This window comes from Diorhabda sublineata, chromosome 4 (assembly GCF_026230105.1).
Source record: "Diorhabda sublineata isolate icDioSubl1.1 chromosome 4, icDioSubl1.1, whole genome shotgun sequence".
Classification (NCBI taxonomy): Eukaryota; Metazoa; Arthropoda; class Insecta; order Coleoptera; family Chrysomelidae; genus Diorhabda; species Diorhabda sublineata.
In genome coordinates this window covers 27,400,204-27,425,694 of record NC_079477.1, presented here as the reverse complement: position 1 = coordinate 27,425,694, position 25,491 = coordinate 27,400,204, and the positions used below count along the sequence as shown (strand labels likewise).

The window sequence follows — 25,491 nt, the reverse complement described above, 5'->3', positions numbered from 1 at the left end:
CTATTCAGAAGTCCCTTACCTCTCCTATATTGCGGAAAGCTGCTTATCAACATACCGAGGTGCACGTGATCTTAGTCCTTAAGATTTTTTTAAGAAAATATCTTCATTATGAATAATAAGAACAAAGAAGTAAATGAAATGAGTAGTGGACTAATAATAAACCAAGAGAAAACAAAGAGTATAGTATTAAAACTAGAGCGAAAAAAAATATTGTAAACGGTTGTAAATCTATTATCAGGAAGCAATACTGACATATGAAAACGAAGAACTGACTGAAATAGATAAAAGAATAGCGAAGCGAAGAAAAGGATTATTAAGAAAGTTGATAAGATCATAGGATCCAAAGCAATCAAAATTAGAATATATTAAATAATAATACGGCCAACAGTGAATTAAGGTAATGGAACATAGGTTATAAGAAAGGCAGAAGAAATAAAACTGGTCATATGGAAAATTTATAGGGAAATAAAAACTAATGAAGGACTTTGGAGAAGAAGAACTAAGCGAGAACTGAGGATCTGTGAGTAAAATGAATAAAAAAATGCATAAAAACTCAAAGAGTGAGGACATACTAAAATAACGCCGGAAAGTAGATTTCCAAAAAGAGTGAATGAAGAATGGGAAGGAATGATGTTAATGTAAATATAAATACATCTTTATCAGAAAAAATTCATGTATGAGAAACTTACTAATTTTTCACGTTTATCAGAAAACATATTTAAAAGAAGCGATTAAAGTGTCTTGATAAGCTTTATTGTATTCGTCTTTTCAATTACAATGAATTTTCTTTAGTACATAATAAACTTCCCTATTACAAACAACTGCGGAACTCAAATGGTTTGGCTCGAAATTGGAAAAATAATCTGAAAAGCAATCACAAAATCAAAGAAAGTTCGCAATTGTACTGTGTGGTGTTACTTTATTGGTATAATTTTAATTTGGCATAAGTAAAACACTTGATATCTTCCGAAATAATAATAAAACAAAAGTCAGAAATTTTGTACAAAATCATTTGAGTGTCAAAATTCTGGGATAACTGATTTTGTCCATAAAGCTACAAACAATAGCTTACTATAGGCAAATATCACTAATAAAAACTCTATGTGAAAAGAAATCTTCTCGCTGGTTTCTGAACTGGATTTTGTCTTTAACAGTGTAAAAAAATACCAATTCGTCGATAAATCGACTTTATCTCTTAATAAAAAAGGTTGAAAATACTATGGCAACCTTTGTTAAACGTTAACAATTTTTCTAAACGTTCACATTTATTATTATTTTTATCATAGATCAGAAAAGCTTAGAGGGCTTTCCCCCACTGGCCAGAAATGGTAAAGATTACAAAAATTTCGCTGCTTCCTTATCAGTTTTTGGATTGTTGGTGATGTCAATTCATTGAAAATGTAAACAGTAACCAATCGATTTGCTTTGAATTTATATTAAAATCCTCTTGAAACCGTAAGTTTGATCCTGAAATAAGCTCTTCTAAGAATATTCTTATTCTTAAACCAAATCTAAAAAGAATAATTGAGAGTCCACCTTCTTAGAGTCTGGTATTCCACATTCTCTAAAAGAATTGTTAAATGACCATTGAAATGTCCTACTATTTCATTACTCTATGGATGATACGTTCTCTGTATGGCCACAGCAGTCGAGAAGTAAAGATTATAAAAAAGTTTTGCTCTCTGCCAAATGACTACATGTGAATAAAACGTGGAAGCATGCATTTAAAACATGTCAAGTTATCAGCTTTCTTCTAATATCTTGATCAGTTGCTCTTTATGACTTATTTTAGCAATTTGGTAATTTTCTAGTAGACTCCCATTTTCTGATTTCTCCGAAATTAGAAATTGTAGGTCATCGTAGGCTCTAGAATAGACATTAAACGCTTTTAAAACGAACCATAAATGATCTTCAACGACAGATTTGTACGAAATTACCATTAAATTCAAAATATACCACATATTAGCTAAACAGCTTTATCATAATTAGTCTATTAATGAATCATGACGAAAAAAATTGTAAAAGAAGGTAAAATAGGTAATATACACTATAATTAACGTTAAAGTCCATCTCTTCATGATTCTATTATTAATTTTGATTTTGTTTAGATTCGCCGAGCTATAGGTTCTAATATTGTACCTCCGCCAAGTTTACCAGCACCAGTTCCCGTACCGTCACTGCCAGAATCGAAAATCGTTGCCGCCCAATCACAAAATGTATCATTAGGTATGAAATCATCATCGTCATCTTATAACTTCTCAACTACACCCAACGCTACTGCTTACTCCACGCATCCAGCACCATCCAGATCCGACAAACCTTCAGCTGGAATACCGCTGCCTTTTCATTTACAGTCCAAGGGAGGAAAAATCGGTAATATCTTTGTTTTCTTTAGAAAATATTTGTTTTCAGGTAAATGATTGTTTTTCAGGAGGTCCGATTGGAAATGCTTCACTTCATAGTAGCAACGATTCAGGTTTTTCTAATGATCCTCCACCTCAACCGGAAATTGATTATTCCGACGATGATTCCAATCATGGGCAAACAAAAGTGTCAAGCCGGTAAGTTAAATCGATTTTGATCAGAAGTAGACGGTACAAGAAATAAGCCACCAAATTGTCCTGATCTATATTAATTTGTAGTTCTGCACGTGCTTAGATATTTCTTTTAACTTGCGACTTAGTAAATTATACACGTACATACCATACCATACAACATGGCTATTGTATGTGAAAAACAGTCATAAATCTGTTAATCATTTTATCCTGTGAATACTTTTATGGACGTGTAGGTTGTTACTTGCACTTTCCATTATACTTTTCATTTAATATTGTCAGATTAACGTTTTTGTGAAAAGCGTTCATACAATATTAATGATAAAGTCACTTAAAAATGCAATTTTTGTCAAAAAATTGCAAAAAAACTATTTCAAAAACATCTAGATATGAAGTTTAATATTTACACTGTCACGTGTATTATTTAGGAATTGCCAATGAGACCACGTCAACAAATAGTGACTGACACAGCATTATGTTAATGAATCCAGCATCCTGAAAACTAACTCAAACTATTGCGAGACATAATTTTTGATACCATATTTTCATATATCTGTTGACCAATATATTGCGAGTTTTAATCGGTTGCGCAATTATTAAGCAAAAAAACTTTTTTATTTATTCTAAATGTGTAGTCCACTTTTCTTTTTTGAACTTCGGCTGATATTCAGCTTAGTTCTAATCACACTTTCTGCATACCTGTTTGTTCGTTGCATCACATGGAGTCATTTCATAATTTAAATCGATTTGTGGATTTTCATTTCCAGTAAACCGCAGCTGTTTATGTTTACCAGCTTATGGCCCCAATAGAGGTTTTTCTTTTTCATCATTTTTTTTCCCTTTACTCTGAATATTAGATTATATGTTCTTGATCACTTTCTTCTTCGTCACTGTCGCTAATTTCATTCTCAATGGCATCTTCTAACGCTTTCCTCAGATGGAATATACTCTGGCTCCCAATCAGTGGCATAGAGATCTTATTCTTTCTTACAATCAAGTTCTTCAAGTTCTTTTTCTGAAGAAAAATGCTTGTCATGTCAGTTTTTCTCTTGTAAATCATGACTTCTTTGCAAATACTAAGTTATACTATACAAACACACAAAAAATACGTTTGAATTATATTACAGCAAGCCATTAAGTTAAAAACATGTCTAATTTTACAAATTATTGGAGCTGAATTTAAGTTTTAAAATTCTGAAGCGCTTAATAACAGTTACTTTATTTATTTTTGCCTTATACATCACCATTATAGTTTTCTAATTTTTGCTTTGCTCATTGATGTGCTTCTTTTTTTTATTTTAATTATAACTTTTTATTATTCAGAAGAAAAATACTGAAAAACATCGATGATGAAGATAGAAAAATTACCCGCAAGCCTCCACCACCTCCGACCAAAAATACGGAAACTCCGCAGGTGCCTAAGAAAAGAAACCCAGTTCAACAATCGAGAAGTTATGGTAATCTAACAGATAGTCATTTTTTATCTGATTCGCCTGATATTTCCAAAAAGAAAAACAAATTAGTGAAAAGAACGAAATCATTTTGGAAATTTGGTAAAAGCGCTTCTGACAATGAAATATTAGAAGGAATGGCGTTATGGAAACACAAAGACTTAGTTGATATAGAATCAAACGCATCCGAACCAGAAGACGATGGAAGGAATATTGGTCGAAGAAGAAAACCAAGTTTAGCAAAATCAGAAGATTCAGATACCACGATAAACAATAATAACAAAATCGAAGTAATTCCCAACAAAAATGGTAACAGAAATAAAGAAGAAATTAAACGTAGTAAAAGCTTTAAGAAAAAAGAAGAATCGATCAAGAAAGAACCTTCTAATAACAACGAATCTATGTACAAGAAACCGAACAAATCTTACAATTTCGAAGATCAATTTTATGATGATGATGGTGACGGTCTTATGTTGAAGACTTTAAACAGAAAAAATATTCTCCAACAGTATAACACTTCATCTGGCACAGATTCTGAATCAGAATCTGGTATGACCAGCGATGATCCTTACGATTCAATCTTAGTTGATGACCAAAAACTTCGTAAAAACGAAAACCAATTCCCTAACGTAGTCGAATTAGGTAAGAAGCTAGAAAAACTATCACAAAAGAGTAAATATTTACCAGAAAAAGAAGATAAAAATAGACAAGATAAAAATGAAATTATGAAATTGGAAAGAAGACATGATGATATTGTCCAGCTAAGAGAGAACAGTTTCAAAACGTTCGGAATAGAAGTACAAAATAGAGAAAACGGTGAAAAAGAAACCGTAGACGATGATAAATATTACGAAGAAGAACATCCGAAACGTAAACAAGAAGCGACTAGGCGAAGTCGTCCGAGCTACGAATCCATACAATCGGAAGTTAAAACAAGAAGTAGCAGTAAACGAAAAAGTGGGAAACAAAGAGACGCTGATAATAACGAAAGGCATAAGAATTCTTATTACGACTCTACCAATGATGAATTTTCAGACACAGTGGAACCTCGATCGATATTACCTAGATCCAAACTTACTAAAACGAACAGTAATAATTCTTCTCATAGTAAGTACGATCAGGATAACAATTTAATGGATTACGGGGAAACGTTACAGAAAAGGCTTAAGAATCCAGAATACAATTCTCGATTCGACGAAAGATCACCTCATAATGGAAATATGTATGGACCTTGGTACGATTTGTGGGGACTCGATTCTACTGGGACTGCCAGGAAAAAATAGTAGTACAAATAAGCATCTTTTTTTTATTATTATTTTGGCTGTAGTAGTTGTACAGTAAAAATTGTTTTGCTCAATTTAATATTTAAGTTGCCTTTTGCAAAAACGTGTTACCTGTAATAAACTTTACAGAAAAAAATTACTTTTACTGAATTTTTAAATGGAATATTGTTGTAAAGAAATAATTAATTGTTACAATGAGTCTAAGTAAATTTGGCTGAACTCCCCAAAACATGATATTTACAAGGCAAATTGAAATTTAATTTCTGCTTTAATATTTTTTTTAACTACTTACCTTCAAATAACACAACCAACGACACCTCACTGTACCTAGTCAATATTTTTATTAAAAATACAAATAAATAAATTATAATATGAAGAAATTTTTTTTTGAAACAACCAAAACCGAATTTCAATTTTAAAGAAAATCTCAGTAGAATAAGAAATCAAAAAAAAATTAATTTACATGTTAATTTCTTTTACTTACAAAGAGCAATCGCAATAGATCTCCAAATACATAAAATGAAGTACAAAGAGGTTTTAAAAGAAATATTTTTCCTTTTGTGTATAGAGGAATATGATTACCCAATTAATCATATTATCTTTGATAATATTAATCAATTTATCACATTTTGGCGAAGGAGTTCTGGGACTTCTTTACTGGCCATTATTTTCTTTATTTGTGAGTCGAAAATAATACTAACTTCATCAATTCAAAACAAAATCGCTTTTTCAAAAGATTTAGACTTCACAATCTTCATTATTCAAATAATATTTTAATCTCTGAAACTCGATTCGTTTAGGCCATGAGTGCAGTTTGTAGTGAAGGACGTCGGCTCTAATTTCCAAAAAGTAAAGATCTCGTGGTTTTTTCGAGTACCCATCTTAAAACCATCTTGAAACCCCCTATCACTGCTAAAGCATGTTTTTCATACTTTGAAGCGCACATATTTTTAATTCTTTCGTAGTTTTCTTTAGGCATTACGGAATGTAAAAGATGGAATTTATTTCTTACATTATGTACTGTTTTTAAACTTTTTGTATAGCCATCCCTTCTAATCCCGCCTCTTGCGTGTCAAAACCGTTGCTCCTCAAACTGTATGCCAAAATTTTATATTTGTTGTTCATCGTAAAATGTACAAAAACAAATTTTCTCTTAATAAAGCCTTTGATTACTTTTAGTTGTAGACAATCAGAAAATATTCATCTATTAACAAACCTAGAATTTTACTTCACAAATAAAATTTTAATTAGCTTTGAAATAAAGTCACAAACAACATGTTTTGTGGAGTATGCCAACTTCGCTGCAACAGAGCTCGTGATTCAATTGTTTATTATATCGTACTAGACGTTTGTTGGGAATACTGGCTTTCACTGTTTACGAGTAGGTATAATGGCCGATTGATAAACGTGACTTTCCGTTTGCCGTTGCCGTTTGCTATTACAAAATTAAATACATAAGACCATTCATAGTTGCCGTTTTCCGATTGTCTGCCGTTGGTGACTTTTAACATAAACGAAACTTTTCCCGTAGTCCGTTCGTAACAAGTTTCGTAGTAATAGAAAAGAACCAATCACATCCGTTTGTCACGTTTGTCCCAATAAAAAAAAACTCTCCGCAATTTGCCATAATTTCGTCCATAAATACCAGATTACAAATATACACAGAAAAATCGGTTAACGGCAGCAACGTCAAGTTTATGAATTGGGTGACGAATTGGCTACGAACGTCAAATGGCTACGGCAAACGTAAAGTCAAGTTTATGAATCGGCCTTTACCCTTGAGGGGTGTCGGTTGTTCAAACGCTACAAAACTATTTTGTAGCGAATGTGATTTCGTTAGTAGACAGCATAATTTTTTAGAAATTCTGTTGTTTAAACATATATAACATTGTTAAAATAGGTACGTGTGATTCCAATATTAGCGATGACAATTATATGGAAAAATTATTGTAATTAACAAATTGTCATTGATATTTTACAGGTCTAACAATTTTGCTACTATAAAGCTACGCAAAACTAATCCCAGTACGGAAAGGGCAGTATCTTTAATATTAGAATAGTAAATAGTTTTAAACTTCAATAAAAAGTACTTTACCAAACAATTGTACTTTCTGTATACTTAAAATATCACTAAAGTATTTGCAAGTACAACCCGTCCTCACAAAAATTGTTGTGTATCGACTTCTTATTACACATGAATTGTTTTCAAAAATTATACAGAATCTTATCAAAATAATAAAAAATCAAATATAGATCTTTATTGCGATTAAATATTAAACACACTCCGTGAAAAAATTATCGCATCACTAAGATTTATGATCATTGCAATACGACAGAATGGATTGCAATGCCCGGGATGTTCACGTGTTGATCACGCGCTGATCATGGTTTTGGTTTACTTTGATAAATAGATTTTAGTTTACTATTTATTGTATTTACATTTTCAGACAAAAAATTATATAAAATTAATGTATACATGTTAGTTATAGGAACTTAGAAATCGATAATACAGTACAAAATAATTCTTTTAAAACTAAATACATTAAATTTAGTACCATGTGTTGCCTCCTCCAGCTCTAATCGCCCAAAACAACTTCTAATTAAGTGATTTTTTCCCTGAGCCTACCACTGAAGATCTTTTAATTATTTATTTATTATTACAATAGTACTTATAGTTATACTTTTTGATCAATAATAAAACATCTAATTTCTTAAAATTGACGGAAAGATTTCAGAATAAAAACCAGGCGCCTGTGACACGTTAGGAAGCAAGTTCCTTCTAAACCTTACATAATCATTACATGGCAATGAAATCTGTTACTATATGAGCACGTACCGAGCAATTAAATCGAGATATTGTGGGACACATCCTTTAGTGCGCGACTTTTTACGAACAATTAACAAAGAGGGAGGTACATAGAAAATCCGAGACTGCCTTACTTAATCCGGGGCCGTTGGTAACATTACAGCTATGGAAGAAAAAAAAATAATTTGTGTGTGAGAGAAAGTGTCCGTCAAAATTAGTAAATAAGGGTGACCCCACATTAACATCACTATAAATTTCAAAGGAAGCGCCAAATAGTATTTACGCCCTAGACAACTTTTCACACTTTTGTACAACGCAAGTATTTGAAATTGTTAGTAATCAACTAATTAAATTTTTAATCACTCCAATTCATTTACAATTCCTATATTAATACCTTTTTTCAACTTTTTCCCCATATGAGAATACTTCTTCTTCTCTCTATATCGTGTCAAGGATACGTCAATTAGTTTTCAAAGTTTCAAGTATTCATGTTAATGATTGAAATTATATTTTAATATTTCTTGTTAACAGTCATCAGTTAAAAAGCATCAGAAGCCCCCAATTCTTCGATTCTTTTTTATCGATTTCTTTTAATATTGTATCGGTGCTGATTCCATAAACGTGCTCTGGTTATCTGATAGTTTATCAGCTATTTTTAAGGGTTGCCTGTGAATACGTCTAATTATCAATAGAACATTCTGAGTAAATGGAAATGAGGCGTCAATCAACTTCAATGGTAATAAAATCTAAAGGTTCTCGCGCAATTCTGGGTATATAAAAACCACATGTACGAGAATGGTCCCAGAAATACCTGTCCCAATAAAGAAAACACGAAAATTTTGGAAACGTAATCTCCTTCTAGCTCCATATACTTTTCGTAGCGACATTCAATAGGTTACTACCCTTTTTATTAAAAGAATCGTCAAGCTCCTCAAATTAGTCATTAACTGCCGACAACACCTCTTTTTTTTAGAAAATCTTTGACCACCGAGTCATTTTTGCAAAACTAGCAATGAAAAATAACCCAAGGGGGCTAAATCTGGCGAATAGGGTGCATGACGTATCAATTCAAACTTTAATTTATTAATTTTGGATTTTGCAATAACGGATGATTGAGCTGGTGCATTGTCTAGATGAAACAACATTTTCTTCTTAGCCAAATGCGGCTGTTTTTGTTTGATTTCTTTGCTCAAACGTTGCAATAACTTCGCATGATACTCGCCGTCGATAGTTTTTTTCTTTTTCAAGATATTCAATGAAAATTATCTCACACTTATACCAAAAAACCGACACCATGACATTGCCTGCAGATAGAACGGTCTTTGCCTTCTTTGTAGTCGATTCGTCACCTCATTTAGTCGACCACTGCGATGCTGGTACAACCTTGTTTAAATACTACTACCCAATATTTTAACGAAGGAGCAGTCTTACCCAGAGTAGAATCTACTTCAGCTTTTATATTGGTTGGGCTTAAACCTTTAGAATAAAAGTATTGCATCACACAACAAAAATAAGCTGCAGAGATTATGTACTTTCTATTGCAGAAGTATTTTTCAAGCAACTACTACTACTCTAGGTCAGGCCAGGTACATCTGGAACCATTCTCGTATGAATATTTACTTTCGTGGTAATCAAAAACTGTTTTTTTTTTCACTTACGTATTGAAAAATATTTGACTCAACTTCAACTTCCATTAAAATATTGCTCCAGCTCGTAAGTTAACACTGGAAGCGTATTTTGAAGTATATAAAAATAGTTCTAGGTACTAGGAAACTAAAAGTATGAAGTGAAGTTAAAATCCTTTGAACAGCTCTGTATAAATATAATGTTTTGAAAACATTTCGTGTACTGTTTGTTATTGTCCATACAATTGTAATTATGATAAACGTGTTAATACACTTTTATACAATAATATCTGTTATAATATTCATAATATAAATACATTTTTGTATATGTTATATATATAATTATTGTTGTTAATTGCCCATGTATATGTTGGAAGTTTATTTTGTAATATAGGTACTAAAATATTCTTAATCTTAAACGTTCCGAGTATATTATATAATTTTACTATTACAATGATCACTGTACTAGAGTACGTTATATAATTACTGTTCTACATCGTGCAGTAGTCACTGCTTTTCTATTATTATCGTTTTTGTATATATATATATATATATATATTTCTTATGGTGGTTGGGAGTAGTGCAATACATATATCACTAAAAAAACTAATCTGGTTGTTATATTTTGATAACTTATGGTTTTTTTGTTATGCTCAAAATCAAGAAATCAAATCATAATTATTGTTTCTCTAAATAGAGATATTCACGAGTCTTGGTCGTAATATTGGATTGCGACAAAGTAATATCGGCATTGAATTATAAAATAAAACATACATTATATATTTTCCATTTTGCTCAATGACCTTTTGCCATCTCTCTTTCAGCTTCATGATTCCGAGCTTATAAAATTTCTGGTCCTTATCAGAAAAAAACTGAACCAGATGTGGTTGAAGATCATCGTCATTTGTGAAAGTTTGATCATTCAAACAATTCTGCAAACTTCAAAAAAAATGGTAATCAGAAGGTCTGTTTTGTTCTATACTGTTTCAATTTTTATCGTCAGTTAAGATTATGTTGAATTTATACCTAATTCACTTTGATTTAGTTCAATAGCTGATAATAATTTATCTCTCTGTCGTTTTATTATGAAATTCAATATTCTAACCGATATTTGAACACCAACGATTTTCAAACAAACTAGCAGGTAAGTCTTTAGACGTAATATGTAACAAAAAGTCACATTTACAAAACGCGAAAAAGAAAGCCGTTTTTAAAAATATGCAAAATATAACAATTTGATTATTGAAATAATGTAAATATACGTATGATTATCTTCTTTTTTATGCTTCTTTAAACGTTAATAAAACATGTTTTTATTAAGATATAAATAAAGTTTTTATTTTACTTTGTATTTTATTTCAACTCATCCTCTTATCCAACAAACATTGCGGACAGTGGATCAACATAAGAAATCCCGTATGCTACATCATCAATATGGAATTAGAAAATAAATAGCTTTGATACGACGGGGATAAGTTACAAGTATTGTTTAACATAGTTTATTCTCTTTCCATTGACAGTTGACCGCACTATAAATGCAAATCTTGACGGCTGAAACAAACAAGTTCTGCACCCGTTTCTATAACTGCAATACAAAGATAAAACTATTATACTTCGATCAAAGTTTGTTGACACTAAGAAAATATTTTATAGATCGAAATACATGGAAATCCGAGGTGTGACATCCAACGAGTCTAGTAGATAAGGAATTACCTCTCAAACCGAGGTTAGTTTTCCACACTGCGGTCTTGCATAGTCGTTTTGCAGAAAATCCTTTTTTCTGTTGACAATAGATTAAAAAATGGTTCACTCAATCCAATTGTTCACAATAATGATCTGCATCAATAGTTGGTACAGGTTTCAATACTTCATAATCAACAATACTCCACCAAAGGAGTGGAAGCGACTTTTTACTATTCAAACTCAGCTTCACAGTACTTAGTGGTGGGTTTGAATTGTTATATAGAAACCGTTTTTCGTTGCCTGTGACCAAGCTCTGTATGACATAACGTCGCATGTAATGGATTCGTTGGCTTTATTATATTCGTATTGATTATGAGGAACTCAAATACATTTTCTGCCAATTTTTCCAATCTTCCGCAAAAGTTCTTGACTTTTAGAAGTTTATTTGACAAGAATTTACTTCCAATTTTGTCTTTAGCATGACGTTGTCTTATGTTGTCTCCCCGATCTAAAGAGAAATCAAAATTATCCAATCTAAGCTTCGAGAAACGTCTAATTCACTTAGATAAATATATTGCTATTGCTATTGCATAAATATGTCTTGGACACAACTTTGAAGGACAAAATGCTTGTAAGGGTCGATTCCACGATGTCTTCTTGCCAAGCCAATAGAATGTGGAGTGCCTCAAGGCTCAATACTAAACCCTATTTTCTTTCTTCTGTTAATAAACGACATCGTCTATCTGGTTGCTCCTGCTTGCCCGGAATTAAATATTATTATTAAAATAGAAATCGTTTGGAAAGTAGCAAAGATGCCCTCAAATTATTGTGGAATGCGGGAAAAGATTATATCGATTTGATTTGAATTGGCAAGTGATTGTGCATTTTTTTGCTTTGTAAAATATTGAGCCCTTAACTAATTCTGAACATGGAGGAGGTGGGACTCAATAAGGGCATAATAAACTGTTAATGAGGTGGATAGGTTCAGTTCTTTGGAAACTGTTCTCAGGAGGAACTTTAGTTTCAAAGAGCTTCCTGAACGTTGGGCTAAAACCATGTTAAAATAAACATTGGAATCCGAAATTATTTATGACACACATTTTATATAATATATTGAGAATATAAAGACCAAAAGAAATGTTCCACTACTTATTTTTGGCAGTGTATTTTTTTTGTACATTGTAGTTTGCTTCTCTTTTCAACCGACCGCGACCGCTCGAATCCGCTGTTGAATCATACCCTGGAAAATCAATTACGTTTCTGTTTGGTTTCCAAGGTAATGTAAACAATTTCACAGTAGAATCAGTGTATTTTCAAACGCTATTCTTAAACAATGTATCAACAAAATACAATCAGTTATAAATTTTCAAAAATTCCAATGCTTAGTGTAGAAAAACCTGTACTTTTAGACACGACTAGAGATTTGAATAAACTATTCGCTATTAAAAAAGGTAAAAAAAAGAAAATAGTTGACTATATGTGTGGGACTGCTATGAAAGCTAAACTAAAATCAAAAAAATACGGTAAATACAGACCAATACCGTGTCGATCTTTAACAGCTGAAGATTTTAGGAAACTCTCGGAACGTTATACGATAAACGAAATGTCTAAATTACAAGAAAAGGCTATAAGAAGACGAATAGAAGCACGAGGATTGGAACAACAACACCCTGAGCTTGTTAGTAATTTTATGAGGGAAGTCAAGTTAGATTTTATAAAGATAATCCATTACGCCGGTATGAATACGAGAATTAAAAACTATCATCCAGAAGGTAAATTCACAATTACCCCATATAAACTCGTCGGTCGTACTGAGAATTATAAACAATTTCTTTCTACACGAAAATTATTAGAAGATAAATGTATCCTTCATTGTCCTATAATTAGGAAGATTCAAAAAGATTGCGTACTAGAATTATCTTCAAAGCTATTTCAAATACATTTCGATCACGTTGTAAATGTAGAAGACATCCAATACGAATATAAAGAACTAAGTGAAAAAGCAGCTAAGAAAATTCACGGTTTATATTCGAGGATAATGACTCTAGTTGAAAAAGAAGAACACGAGGATCACCATTTGTTGAAGGTTGCTACTGGTGTAGTAAATCTTCATATCAGCGATTCCATTGCCGACAGTTTAAGAGATATAAGGGATTTTACAGTTGCCAGAGATCCTAAACCTTATATATTCTTGGAAGTTACTTTCTCTGATGGATTAATTTTGAAGCCTACTCAACAGGAAGTTATACAAATCTATCATAATTTTATTGATAATATTTTGGGTATGTTACAAGATTTAATATCATTTTTAAATATTTAGTTTCAATATCACAATATAGGAAAATGTAGGAAACAATTTTGATCGATTTTTTTCTATTGGTATTGGTATCATTATAAATAATTTGTGGAACATTGTTTCAGTTAATGAGCTTAAGCTAACCATGTTGGTAGTGCACGGCAATGTTATTTCTTCTCATTTTCTCAACAATATTAGGATAATGGTCTTCACTTAGGCTTAAGCATAATTTAAGAAACTCAGTGGAAGAATGACCAGTAATTTGTATTACTCCAGATTATGGAAATATTGGTTATTTTTACCTTCTTGACATAAATCCCAAAACTCTGCGCACCTATTTTTGTACTAAATTCTTGTCTTCTTCCAATACGGATTTGGAGTTAAGAACATTTTGTGTAAGCATGATGGTATCGCTTGGGAACAAATAGAGTCTTTCCTAACAAACGCTCAGAGATGGTTAGGTGTCAATAAAGTTCTGAGTATAAACCCCTCAAAGACTATCCTAGTTCCATTCACTAGAGTAACAAATACTTCTTAAAAACAATCAGAATGAACGAGGTCGAACTAGCCCTTAAGTCAGACATTGAAGATGGAAACAACATCTTCAAGCTGTAAGCCATAAGGCAACTGATGTAGAATAATAGAATAATAATCTGGGGCTCAAAACCCAAAATGATTAACTGGATGTACAATAGCACTGTGCGACCTATCTTGAGCTAGGCAGCTTCTATATAGAAGCCAGAACAAAAATCAAAATTAGGGAAATAATCCTAGATAAGTTGCAAAGGGCGATAACAAGAGCGACATGGTCATGTCCTACGGCAGCACTACAAGTTATTTTAGACTTGCTCTCCTTGAAGACCTTTATAAAAAGTAGAGCAATAAAGTGGGCAATAAAGGCATACAAGAAACAGAGCATACAGCCTGATGAGCTGCCTGGCAATCTTATCATAGATAAAATTATAATAACAAATCGACAGCAATGGGTAAATGTAGAAATTGCATGGCCACGAGGCTCATTAGCCTACGCTGATTAATCGAAAACGGAAAAAAGACATGTAGGGGCAGAATTATATGTAACCAAGCTCGCTACCCCAATGGGCTCAGACTATCATATAGTAGAGCTCCCCTGCAAGCACTTGACTCTTATAGAATTGAGTCAAAGCTAGTATCGAACTGCATCGAATCTTTAGAATCAATGGAAGCAATCAATAAAGTTACTCTTTTGTTGATACGTGGCCACACCGATGTACATGGCACAAGCCGATCATCTGGCGAAAAAAGGGGAGACAATTCCTTCTATAGCATCACAACCTTTCATAGGTTTCTCAAAAAGCCGCTAAGACATGGTTATGAAGAAAAGGGGAAACGAGAAAAATCAGAAACATAGAATAAACCCCAGGTCTGAAACAATTGAAAAGATTTTTTCCTATTCCACCAACTGGTCTGAAAAGGCACTTTCATTGAACAAAGACGAGCTAAGGAGAGTTACTGGTATTCTTACTGGACACTGCCGGTGAATTACCACCTGAAGAAACTCTCGACAGCTCTTTTCGCATCTGTGAAGAATCAAAAGAAAGCGCCCAACACCTCCTTTGTTACTGCTAGGCAATCCATAAACAAAGACTACAATAATTATATTCAAGCTTATTTAAGCCAGAAAAGGTAATCTGCACAGATCTTAGAGACATAGCTCACTTTACAAATCGGTGATGCTTGACTAAACAGTCCGAGGTACACAATGCAACTATAGTTAGCGAAGTAAATTCAAGATCTTACGCTCATCTAATATAACAATAATCTGTTTGTTCGGCTATTCGGTGGTCTTCTGATCAACATCTTCTATACTTCATTGTTGATGTTGAACTTGATTGTAGAAATTTGATAGGACTCTTTTTGTAAATCATCTGGATAGTTTTTATCATAGTTTTCTACAATCTTTTTGATCACTTCAATTGTCAGAGCCGTAAAAGTAAACTGTCTTTTCTATGGAAGCATTTTTTTTGGTGGTAAGTGCATTTCTGGAATCTTAAGAAATATGTCTTTAAACGGGTTTATTTTCCAAATCAAATCTTAAAACTGTACAAAAATACTCAAAAGTGTTCGTTCGAAGTTTCTTTAATAAATTTTGCTATTCATAGAATGTCAACAACTACTTTTGAACGCAATTTGGCCATTAAAGATCCGATTTGATTCAACTTTTAGGGATAAGAAATGATATTTTCGATCTATTAACCTACAAACTAGGAGGAAATAGAAAAAATCCAATCAACCTGTACTTGACAGAGGAATTTATCAATAATTGTAAAGAAAATATTAAAATGAATATAAACAAACAATTTGAACCGATTATGGAATATTTAAACAATATTAACAACGCTCTATCTGTTGTTTACAAAGATATTTGCTCCAATGGCTTCTTTGAATCAATAGTAGATATAATTTTCGAAGAAGGTTGTAAGAAAATAAACTTCTACAGAAAATATTTAGATAAAGTTATGTTCATCCCGGATTACGAATTTTTCAGAATAGCGAAAGTATCTTTTATTAATTACAAAAAAAACCTTCACTACGGTCTTCACAGGAACATAGATCTCGTTTTTGGAAAATTGTCGTCTCAACATCTGTGGGAAGTTACCGATTTGTGCGAAACTTTCGAACATATAAAAATGAGAGCAGGGACTAAACCGCAAACTACAGAAGAATTAATTGAAATTGGGAAATTTATGACATGGGTAAGTATAACATTCATTATTCTAAATGATAGAAAAGCCCTTTACCTTATAAATAAACATAATAGTAACATTCTGGCCCTTTATTTAATCAAATGCTCGGTACACTTCTAAGCATGCTTTTGAAATTACGCTAATTAAAGCATTTAGCAATTAACTCATATGAGATAAGTGATATGGAGGATCCAAATCCAAGCTATAATTCACTAGATGATATAGAATATGATAGTGAAACATCCATTCGATCCAAACAAAAAGCTTGAAATAGTTATTTTCCTAACAAGTGCGGAAAGTGATACTTTCCCGCACGCGACTGCAGTTGTCCCGAACGACGGGCAAGCGGTCAAGTGCGGGAAAGACACTTTACGCATAAGTTAGGAACATTATTTTTTCTACGACCGTATATACAAAAAAGTATACTAACCCATTTTTCAAAAATTATTTTATTCCAACAAACATAATAATATACAAAACTTTAATTAAAAACTACTAATTATTATAAATATTAATATTGAAAACACAATTTGTTATATTCTGTAGACAAGTAAGAATTGCCGGTCCAGTGGAGTTATTTGGTTTTAACTGGAAGGTAGATGACGTCGATGAGGATGGCATCGGTTGCAGGTCGCATAAAGATGACGATGACGATGACGGCAACGGTTTTAAGTCATTGGGCAGGTAACAACTCGGAATTAGTTTCATTTGCAGCCTTCAAAATGGCTTCGGGAAGTTCTTCGTCGGATGAATCCATCAATATTATTGTATCGGATTCGGTTTAATGTGGTTTAATTTAGAAGAAGATTGCACTTATTCGGTCACTTCCAAGACGTTTTGAACAACTTTGACGTTTTAGTAACAATTACATGGTTATATAAAAAATATCTGTATTATTTTATATTTTCAAAAAATTAAAAAAGCTAGAAAAGGTTTAAATTTTGTTTGATGGACTATTTCGTAAATATTTATTTACCTGTAGTAACAATAGTTATAATCTCAGAAGTGAAAAACTATCTAATATGGTCAAAATGTGCATAATTTTACTTTCCCGCACTAGTGCGGGAAAGTGACACTTTCAAAACTAAAATGCGTGCGGGAAAGTGGGTTAAAACGCACGGTCGTAGAAAAAAATTATTTCTAGCGCAGTATTTGTCATAGAAACGTTTACAAAACTTAAATGAATATTCAATATGTCGACCTTTGAAAATTATACTCCAATATATAAAGTATAGACGCATGTACCCTCTGTTAACGAGAAAACCATGGCTTTAAATGTATATGGTGCATTAAAATATCAGTACTCTTCAGTGGATTGTGGATGATCTAACAAATATGTGTTTGAAGGTGACAGTTCTAGGAAAATCAACGGTCTACAAACTTCTTAAGGAAAGTAAATGGATGTTTCAGTGGTCCAAAGTCTCGGTCGGGAAGGCCAAAGGTTTACATCGATGAGGATTACAAATATGCAATTCGCGGAAAAGTTCACTCATTTTACTTTAAAAAGAAAATTCCTACCATTGATAAAATTTTGGCACTCTTTTTGGAAGACGGATGGCCACCAATCAGCAGGAATAAGCTTTGGCACGGTCTACATGAACTAAATTTTTGTTGGGAAAAACAACGCAAAAATTCATATAGTAATGTGTATTTTTTACGAAAACCCCATTTCAACGGCTATGATGGTAAGGGTCTTCTTACTTTAGGGAGATTCAGAGGTTGGTGTGAAAGTATTAAAATAGAGAGAAATAAAGATATCCTTCAATTTTGGAAACAAAAGGATGGTCATTTGGATTATCTAGGTAACCGCTTACATTTTAGTACGGTCAGTTATGGGGAAAATATATCTCTATCCAGCTACTTATTTATCAATGGCATATTTAAATATTCCAAATTTTAGACGTAAAATACCGTACTAAAAATGTCAGGGTTTTGAATTTATAATGAGCATTTATTAATCTACGCTCTTTCCAAATAGAGTATAGTAACTTACGTTGATCATAGATTTGCATCAAAGAAGTCAACCCATCTCAAAGTCGATACTAATATAATTTGACAAAATAATGAATTCATTCACGAAGATCGACTACAAACAGTATTTGTTTCACTTAGTTTTAAATCGAAATATAAATAAGAAAAAACGCGTTGTTGAACAAATATGCTTGCTATTCAGTATAATAAATAATAGTAGCTTACTATTGTCAATTGAGAACAATTTTTCCCTAATTACAGATAAGAAACGAAGAGCTCAACAATCTAGAAACACGAGTGAATGAAGCACTAGCTTCCCTATGTAAAATAATCGATTTAGGCATTCTAGCCGATGAACATATGCAATTAAATGCCATGTCTATTCAATGGTTGACAGAAATTTTACCTATAATGGAAGATCAATCCGCAATTTTTGACAGTCTTAAATATGACGCCGAAGAGAAATTACAAAAAATAGTTGAAGACGTTTCCGAAATGGTTAAGGAAGTTTTTCCCTTACTGGTGATTTTAGACGAGATGGATGATATTGATAACGCCAAAAGTTATTTGAATTTTATAACGTTACATATGAAAAAAATTAGGGAAATTGAGAGTCAGATAGAGTGGATAAATCAAGAAGAAGTAAGTAAATAGATATTTGAATGTATAAAAAAATAATTAGAAGATTTAACCATATAGATACTTCGAAATTAATGTAAAGATGCATCGTGTGTCGAGAGGATAAGCTATTTCGTGATTTTTAAAAAATTCAAAAGCACTATTCAAACATTATATTAAAATGCAAGAGAAAGTTGCAGCACTCCCAATATTTTTTGAAGCTAATAGCTAACTTAACACTCAACAAGGCGTGTGACTAACACAAAATGACAAAAATCAAGTTTATTTATCAATGTAATCTCCTTCAATAGCACTACAATCATTACAAAGCTTCTCTAACTTCTCGATACCGTGCTTGTAGAAGGATTTGTCCTTTGCCTCATAATAGGCTTCATTTTCAGCAATTGCTTCTTCATTTGAGCTGAATTTCTAGCCGACGACCATTTTTTGAGATCAGCGAATAGCCAGTACTAACTAGGGACCAGATCTGAACTATTTGGTTTAAGTTAACCATAACCTCCCCAGCTGACTGTTGTGTCTTTGGACACATCGGACGTGGTTCCCCGGGGCTGCAGTCCTTTCAGATGATGATCGTTTTGATTCGGAAGTGAAGTTATGGATTCATATTTCATCCAATATCACATATTGACGCGAAAAATCTTATTTATTGCGTGTTAACATGACCAAATAATGTTCTGAATCATCAACACGTTCTTGTTTTTGATCGACTGTGAGTAAACGCGCACCAACTTTGAAATATACTTTCACGTAATCAAATGTTCATGCATAATTGTAAACTCACTGACTTCTGATATCTTTATGACCTCAGCTATCTCACGTAAGTTCATTTTACGATTAGATATAACTAATTTGTGGACTTTTTTGATGTTTTCTGGAGTAACCACCTCACTCGGACGACCAGAACGTTCACCATATCGATGTCTGTACGACCAGGATGTACGATGAAATTCTTCTTGTATTCCTCACGATTGTCTTCAGATTACTTGCAATGTACATCGAAGAAAACCTAAATGTATCCATACCACTTGATTCGGGCACTCTTTCTTAGCATACTCGATATGTACTCTCACCTTAGGGGTGCATTGATAAAACCCCTTCACCAAACGCTCATAACTAATTCTATCACTATTGACAACATTAAATACTCTTCTAATCGTTAACCAACTAAGGCAACGTCTTCAGTTTGCTCGAAAATTACAAACTTAAGGCAACTATGAACAGAGCCATCTACATTATTTATCTGAACGTTCTGGTAATCTCAATGCTCAATGTAATATTACGATGGGTCTGTTATGATATGTATGCGTTAGTTTGGAAGCTTCTACAGATCTAGTTTGATATTAGAGGCGATTGTTTGACAGCTTATCGCTTATGATAGACATGTAATGCCTTATGTCAAGGTAAACTGCCATTCATACTAACAGGAATATTTATTTATATATACAATAGATGTAATTGGCACGCTGATTTTGACTGATTGATAACTTTAGTATCAGGTATATCAGGCAAGGGTTTGTGACGCATTTTGACCTTTCGAATGCAAATAAATATGTTATAACTTCGCATAGTAATTTTTTTAATACAAATACATTAACATCAATGAATCCAAAAAGAAGATTACTTACCATTTTATAAAGCAATATATAACGCAAAAACTTATTGAAAATCTCGTCAGTTTGGTTATTTGTTGATAAACATTTAATAAAACCAAAAATTATAAATAAAATTTTAATTTGCATTGAAATAAATTCAGAAATATCATATTCACTGAGAAAAGGCTGATATTTTAACCAATATTAACAAAAATAATAAGAGATTCACATAATGTTTGCAGGTTACTTTAAGTTTCCCGAAATCCACGTATTTAGAATACGAAGAATTAAAAAATTACGTTTATCCATTCCATCATCTCTTGAAAGTATGTTTAGAAGTACAGCAAAACCTCTACTGTTGGCAAGACGGACCTTTTGAGATGTTAAATTACGAGAGTACCAAGAATGCAGTAAAAAAATACCAAAAAGAATTATCTGATACATACAAAATTTACAGACAGAAGTTAAGACAAGCTCAAGATGAAAATATTACTCTTAGATTCAAAGGAACGGTGGATGATCCTGATATTTTAAATTGGCCGGCCCCGTTGAAGTTGTGCGGTACTGCTTTGAAACGGATCGAAGCTTTCCAACCATCAGTGAAAGTTATGAAAATTATTTGCAATGATTGTTTGAGAAAAAGACATTGGAAAACCATGTCTGAAATTGCTGGGACTGACGTAACTCCTAATGCTGGTGAGTGAATAAATGTATCGGAGTTCAATAGTGGTAACTTTTGCAATATCAATAAATTAATTAATTCGTGTCATTAATTCATTGAGATAGAAGTTGGACTCATGGGGGCAACATATGTTGGTAGCATTATTATTATTTTTGATTAGTGTCAGTCTGCCACAGTTGTCAAATGATTGAAAATATGTCGACGGGGCATGCAGACTTCTAGAAACTAAGAATAATTCTAGAAATTAAGAATAATTGAATTAGATGTGTGTTAAACTATATTGTATTTTTATTATCGAATGAATCGATTTTATTACGTAAAATTTGAATAAAAAGCTTCAGCTAAACTTAAAAATACAAAATTCTGAGCATGGTCCCCAATAGTTCAATCTTTCGTACTCTCATGCAAAGGATACAAAAAAATTATGAATCCTGGTAAATCTAGTCAAGATAATCAGCTCTTTGATCGAATTATTGCTTTTTTATCAGTCTATGAAAAGTGCGCAAAATTTAAATTAAATATAATCACTCAAAGTATGGCAAAATCGAATCTAAAAAATCATAAATGCATGTTAAAATAAATTCGGAACATTCAACATTTTGTTTACTTTACGTTTATTCTATATAAAACTATATAAAACAGTTTTCACAAGAGATTTGGGAAAGTTTTGACCGTCGCAAGTAATGACTTCTTACGTTTCAAATTAACTTCGTATTAATCGGGCTTTAGCCATAAAATATATAAATTCCCTTTATGCTGCCATCATTTTTAATTCTCAAAATTTGAAAACAACTTATATAAACCTTTCCTTTAAATATTTCCATATAATATCATTATTTTCATTAAACTTGTAGGAATAAACAAATTTTCGGAAAATTGAGGGCTGAAAAGAAATATTTTTTAGAAATCTAGTAAAATCATATTAACATCTATTAAAATCTATTAACAATATTTTTTACGAGTAAAAATGAAAGAGATATCAACGTAAAAGACTTGCCTAAGTTTAGTTCCTGGTCGCAGCGACACGATTGTGACGATCAGGTCGCTGTAATGTAAATTCTTAAACTAAGCGTTTTCCTTCTCCAGTTCAGATCAAACTATAGAAGATAAAGTACTGTTAGTAGTTATTGTCTCGAGATATTTACGAAAAAATCGAGAGAAAAGAAAATATACTATCCATTCAGTAAACGCAAAGAGATTTATTTATGTCGCTAGTTTCTCACACTATTTGGTCTTCGTAAAACCAAGAAAAGTTTTTTTTCATACTTTTATCAGCATTATTGAGTTCATCCCAGTATTGCACCACAGTACTGCTCACTTCGATACATAATTTTCCCTTGATGAGTCTATTAGAATATTACTTCTACTTTACATTTAAAACCGGCAGCCGTGTATTAATTTCATATATAAATACCTCAGTATTAGATTTTTTCAATCTTAACGTTTCCTCGTAATCTTGTCTGTCAACAGACTGAATGAAACTTAATCAGTTCGTTGCCGTTGAAATGTCGAATGCTGCTACCATGACCATCGACATAAGAAAGTATGGATAGCGTTTTTGCGACCTGGTCGCGGCGACACGAACGCTGCGACCAGGACGGAAGGATGGCCGTAGACTTAACTATGCTCAAAAGTTTAATTTCATCAGAAAAAATTGACATGAGGATAAGTTTTGGATGCATTTCAATTTTTTAGGTACAACTTTACGTAAAATTATGAAAGTAGATTTTTTTTCGAAAATAGAAGAATACGAAATCGTCAGTATCGGGGCTACAAAGGAACAACTTCTATTAGAACAACTAGTAGATTTGAGGAAACAATGGATCAACATCGATTTCAACGTAAATAAACACAAAATATATGATATAAAAATCTTGGTACAATTAGATGAAATAGAAACTATTATTAACGATCACAATACTATAATAAGGAATATGAAAAGTTCAGTTTTTGTATCACCACACGAAGCAGAAGTAAAAGATTATTTTGAGAAAATTTCCAAGGTGCAAGAAACAATAGAAAATTGGTATAACGTTCAAAATATTTTACTTAAACTTTACCCCATCATATCACTTAAAGAACTCGAAATTATCATACCGAACGAAACAAAAATACTAGAAAATATAATCGAAAAATATAATCAATCTATTGATGTAATTTGTAATCAACCAAACGTTTTTAAAATAATAGAAGAAACTAATATAGTAGAGGATTTGAAGACAAACGTAAATAATTTAGAAATAGTATTTGTGGGCGTAAATACCTATTTGGACAGAATACGAGCTGATTTTCCGAGATTTTATTTCATTTCTAATGACGAATTTATAAAAGCTATTTCAAACTCGAAAGAAATCCTGATGTGTGAACATTTCTTGAAAAAACTTTTCCAAAATATCACTAGTTTGAAAGTAACAGCAAATAAAATAACGGGCATAAAGGGCACGATAGAAGAAGTTGTATTGGATAATTCTCAAGACATAGAGCCAACATTACAAGCTACATTTATAAAAATCGAAGCTGAAATCAGACGTACAATTAGGACACAAATTTCTGAATGTTTTAAAATTTTTACAGGACTAGAATTTAAAGAAATTGTTTACAAATATAACGAACAAGTTATCAAAGTGTCTTTACAATGTTATTGGACGGAAAATATAGAAATGGCTCTTTGTATTCAATCAGATAAAAAACTAGAAATATGCCTTAAGAACTTATACAATTCCATTGGAGAAAAAGTAGAAATGATAAAAGATAATTCAAATAACGCTCATTATCTAAAAATTAAACATGTTATAGTAAGTGAATTGTATATAAAAGAATTCGTAAAGAAGATTTTAGATACTACTAAAATAAGTATCTATAATTTCGAATGGGAAGCGTATTTTAAATATAATTTAATCAACGATTACGTCAAAGTGACATGTATGAATACAACATTCGACTACGTATACGAATACTTAGGAAATTATTGTAACCTAATAACACCTAACACAGACAGGTGTTTTAGAATATTGATTAATACATATAAAATGAATTATTGTAGTTTACTTCAAGGCCAATCAGATGGAACCAAATTCGAAACCGTAAAATGTTTGGTTTCCTTGTTGGGAAATTTTTTAATCAAATTTGTTTGCAGTAGCCATTTAAGGAGTTATACGCTGGAACGATACTTGAAAGGTAAGCCCATACCAGGTGAATCCGAAATTAAATACTTTCGTTGTCTCAAAATATACGAACATAAAACAAAGTTTCACGTATTGAAAATATTTTTTCTATTATATATATAATATTTTCTAATATAGAGAGTGTCCCATAGGTTCGCAACTAGTGTTTCTAAAGCTTCCAGGATGCAATAGTTTTTTCCGTTCTCTTCACAATTGGTTACCTTCCATCTAGTCCAATAAAATGAGGATTTAAATTGCCTTACAAATCTATCTAGGTATAATTCAGATTGTCATCTACACTGTAAAAAGATTTACGAGGTTTGTGTAGAAAGTTTTCGACCTCAACCTGGGAAATAAATTAAGAATAATATTGAGTGACTTAGTGAGAGGATCTCATTATAATTTTCACCATTTTGGACGCTAAGTTTCTGTTTGACGTTGTGAAGATTTGCCTGAAAAAGGAAAAAATTGAGTATCAAGTTGTCATTAAAGATTTGCTTCTTAAATGCAATAAGCTTAGCAGATGAAAGAGTTAGACACTCTGCACCATCATCTGGATTCACCACGACACTCCTGATACAAAAAAAAACAGTAAAGATTGTAGTGGTAAGTAGATTACAAATGCGGATTTTCCTCCGAAGGTTTTGGGATAAACATGAAATTGTGGTCATTGACTATCTTCAAAAAGGTAACAATATAACAGACGTGTATAGTATATCAATGCCTTAAAGGCGACTATGTTGAGACAACTCCCGTTTTCTTACTTTAGTACTAGAGATGCTTCATTTATAACTGATCCTACTCCATTCGAGAAGTTCTAGATGTAAAGCGGCACTAGCTGCCAAAGACACTCATTTTCTATTTCTCACGCACCCAAGAGTAGTACTCTGGAGTGCTGTACTATCTCACAATTCGAGGTTTCGTTGTTCTAGTTCGTACGTCCCCAAGTTTAGTGCTCTAAAGCTTTGTACTCTCCCATAGCTAGAGGTTTCGTCCTTGTTCTTCGTACGCCCCCAGG

At 32.3% G+C, this 25,491-nt stretch overlaps 1 protein-coding gene across 3 annotated transcripts in view; it reads left to right on the top strand.

The window, feature by feature from the left end:
• The window catches only part of LOC130443193 (GATA zinc finger domain-containing protein 14), a 200,322-nt gene extending 191,976 nt beyond the window's left edge, over positions 1–8,346 (top strand). For 2 of the 3 annotated variants that reach the window (XM_056777709.1, XM_056777708.1), the window contains exons 13-15: positions 2,109–2,373; positions 2,432–2,561; positions 3,879–8,346. In XM_056777709.1, coding sequence (XP_056633687.1) covers positions 2,109–2,373; positions 2,432–2,561; positions 3,879–5,289 — 1,806 coding nt within the window. In that variant the 3' untranslated portion in view covers positions 5,290–8,346. The remainder of the gene's footprint in view (positions 1–2,108; positions 2,374–2,431; positions 2,562–3,878) is intronic. The other variant, XM_056777710.1, reaches the window with a different exon arrangement.
• Positions 8,347–25,491: the final 17,145 nt, after the last annotated feature.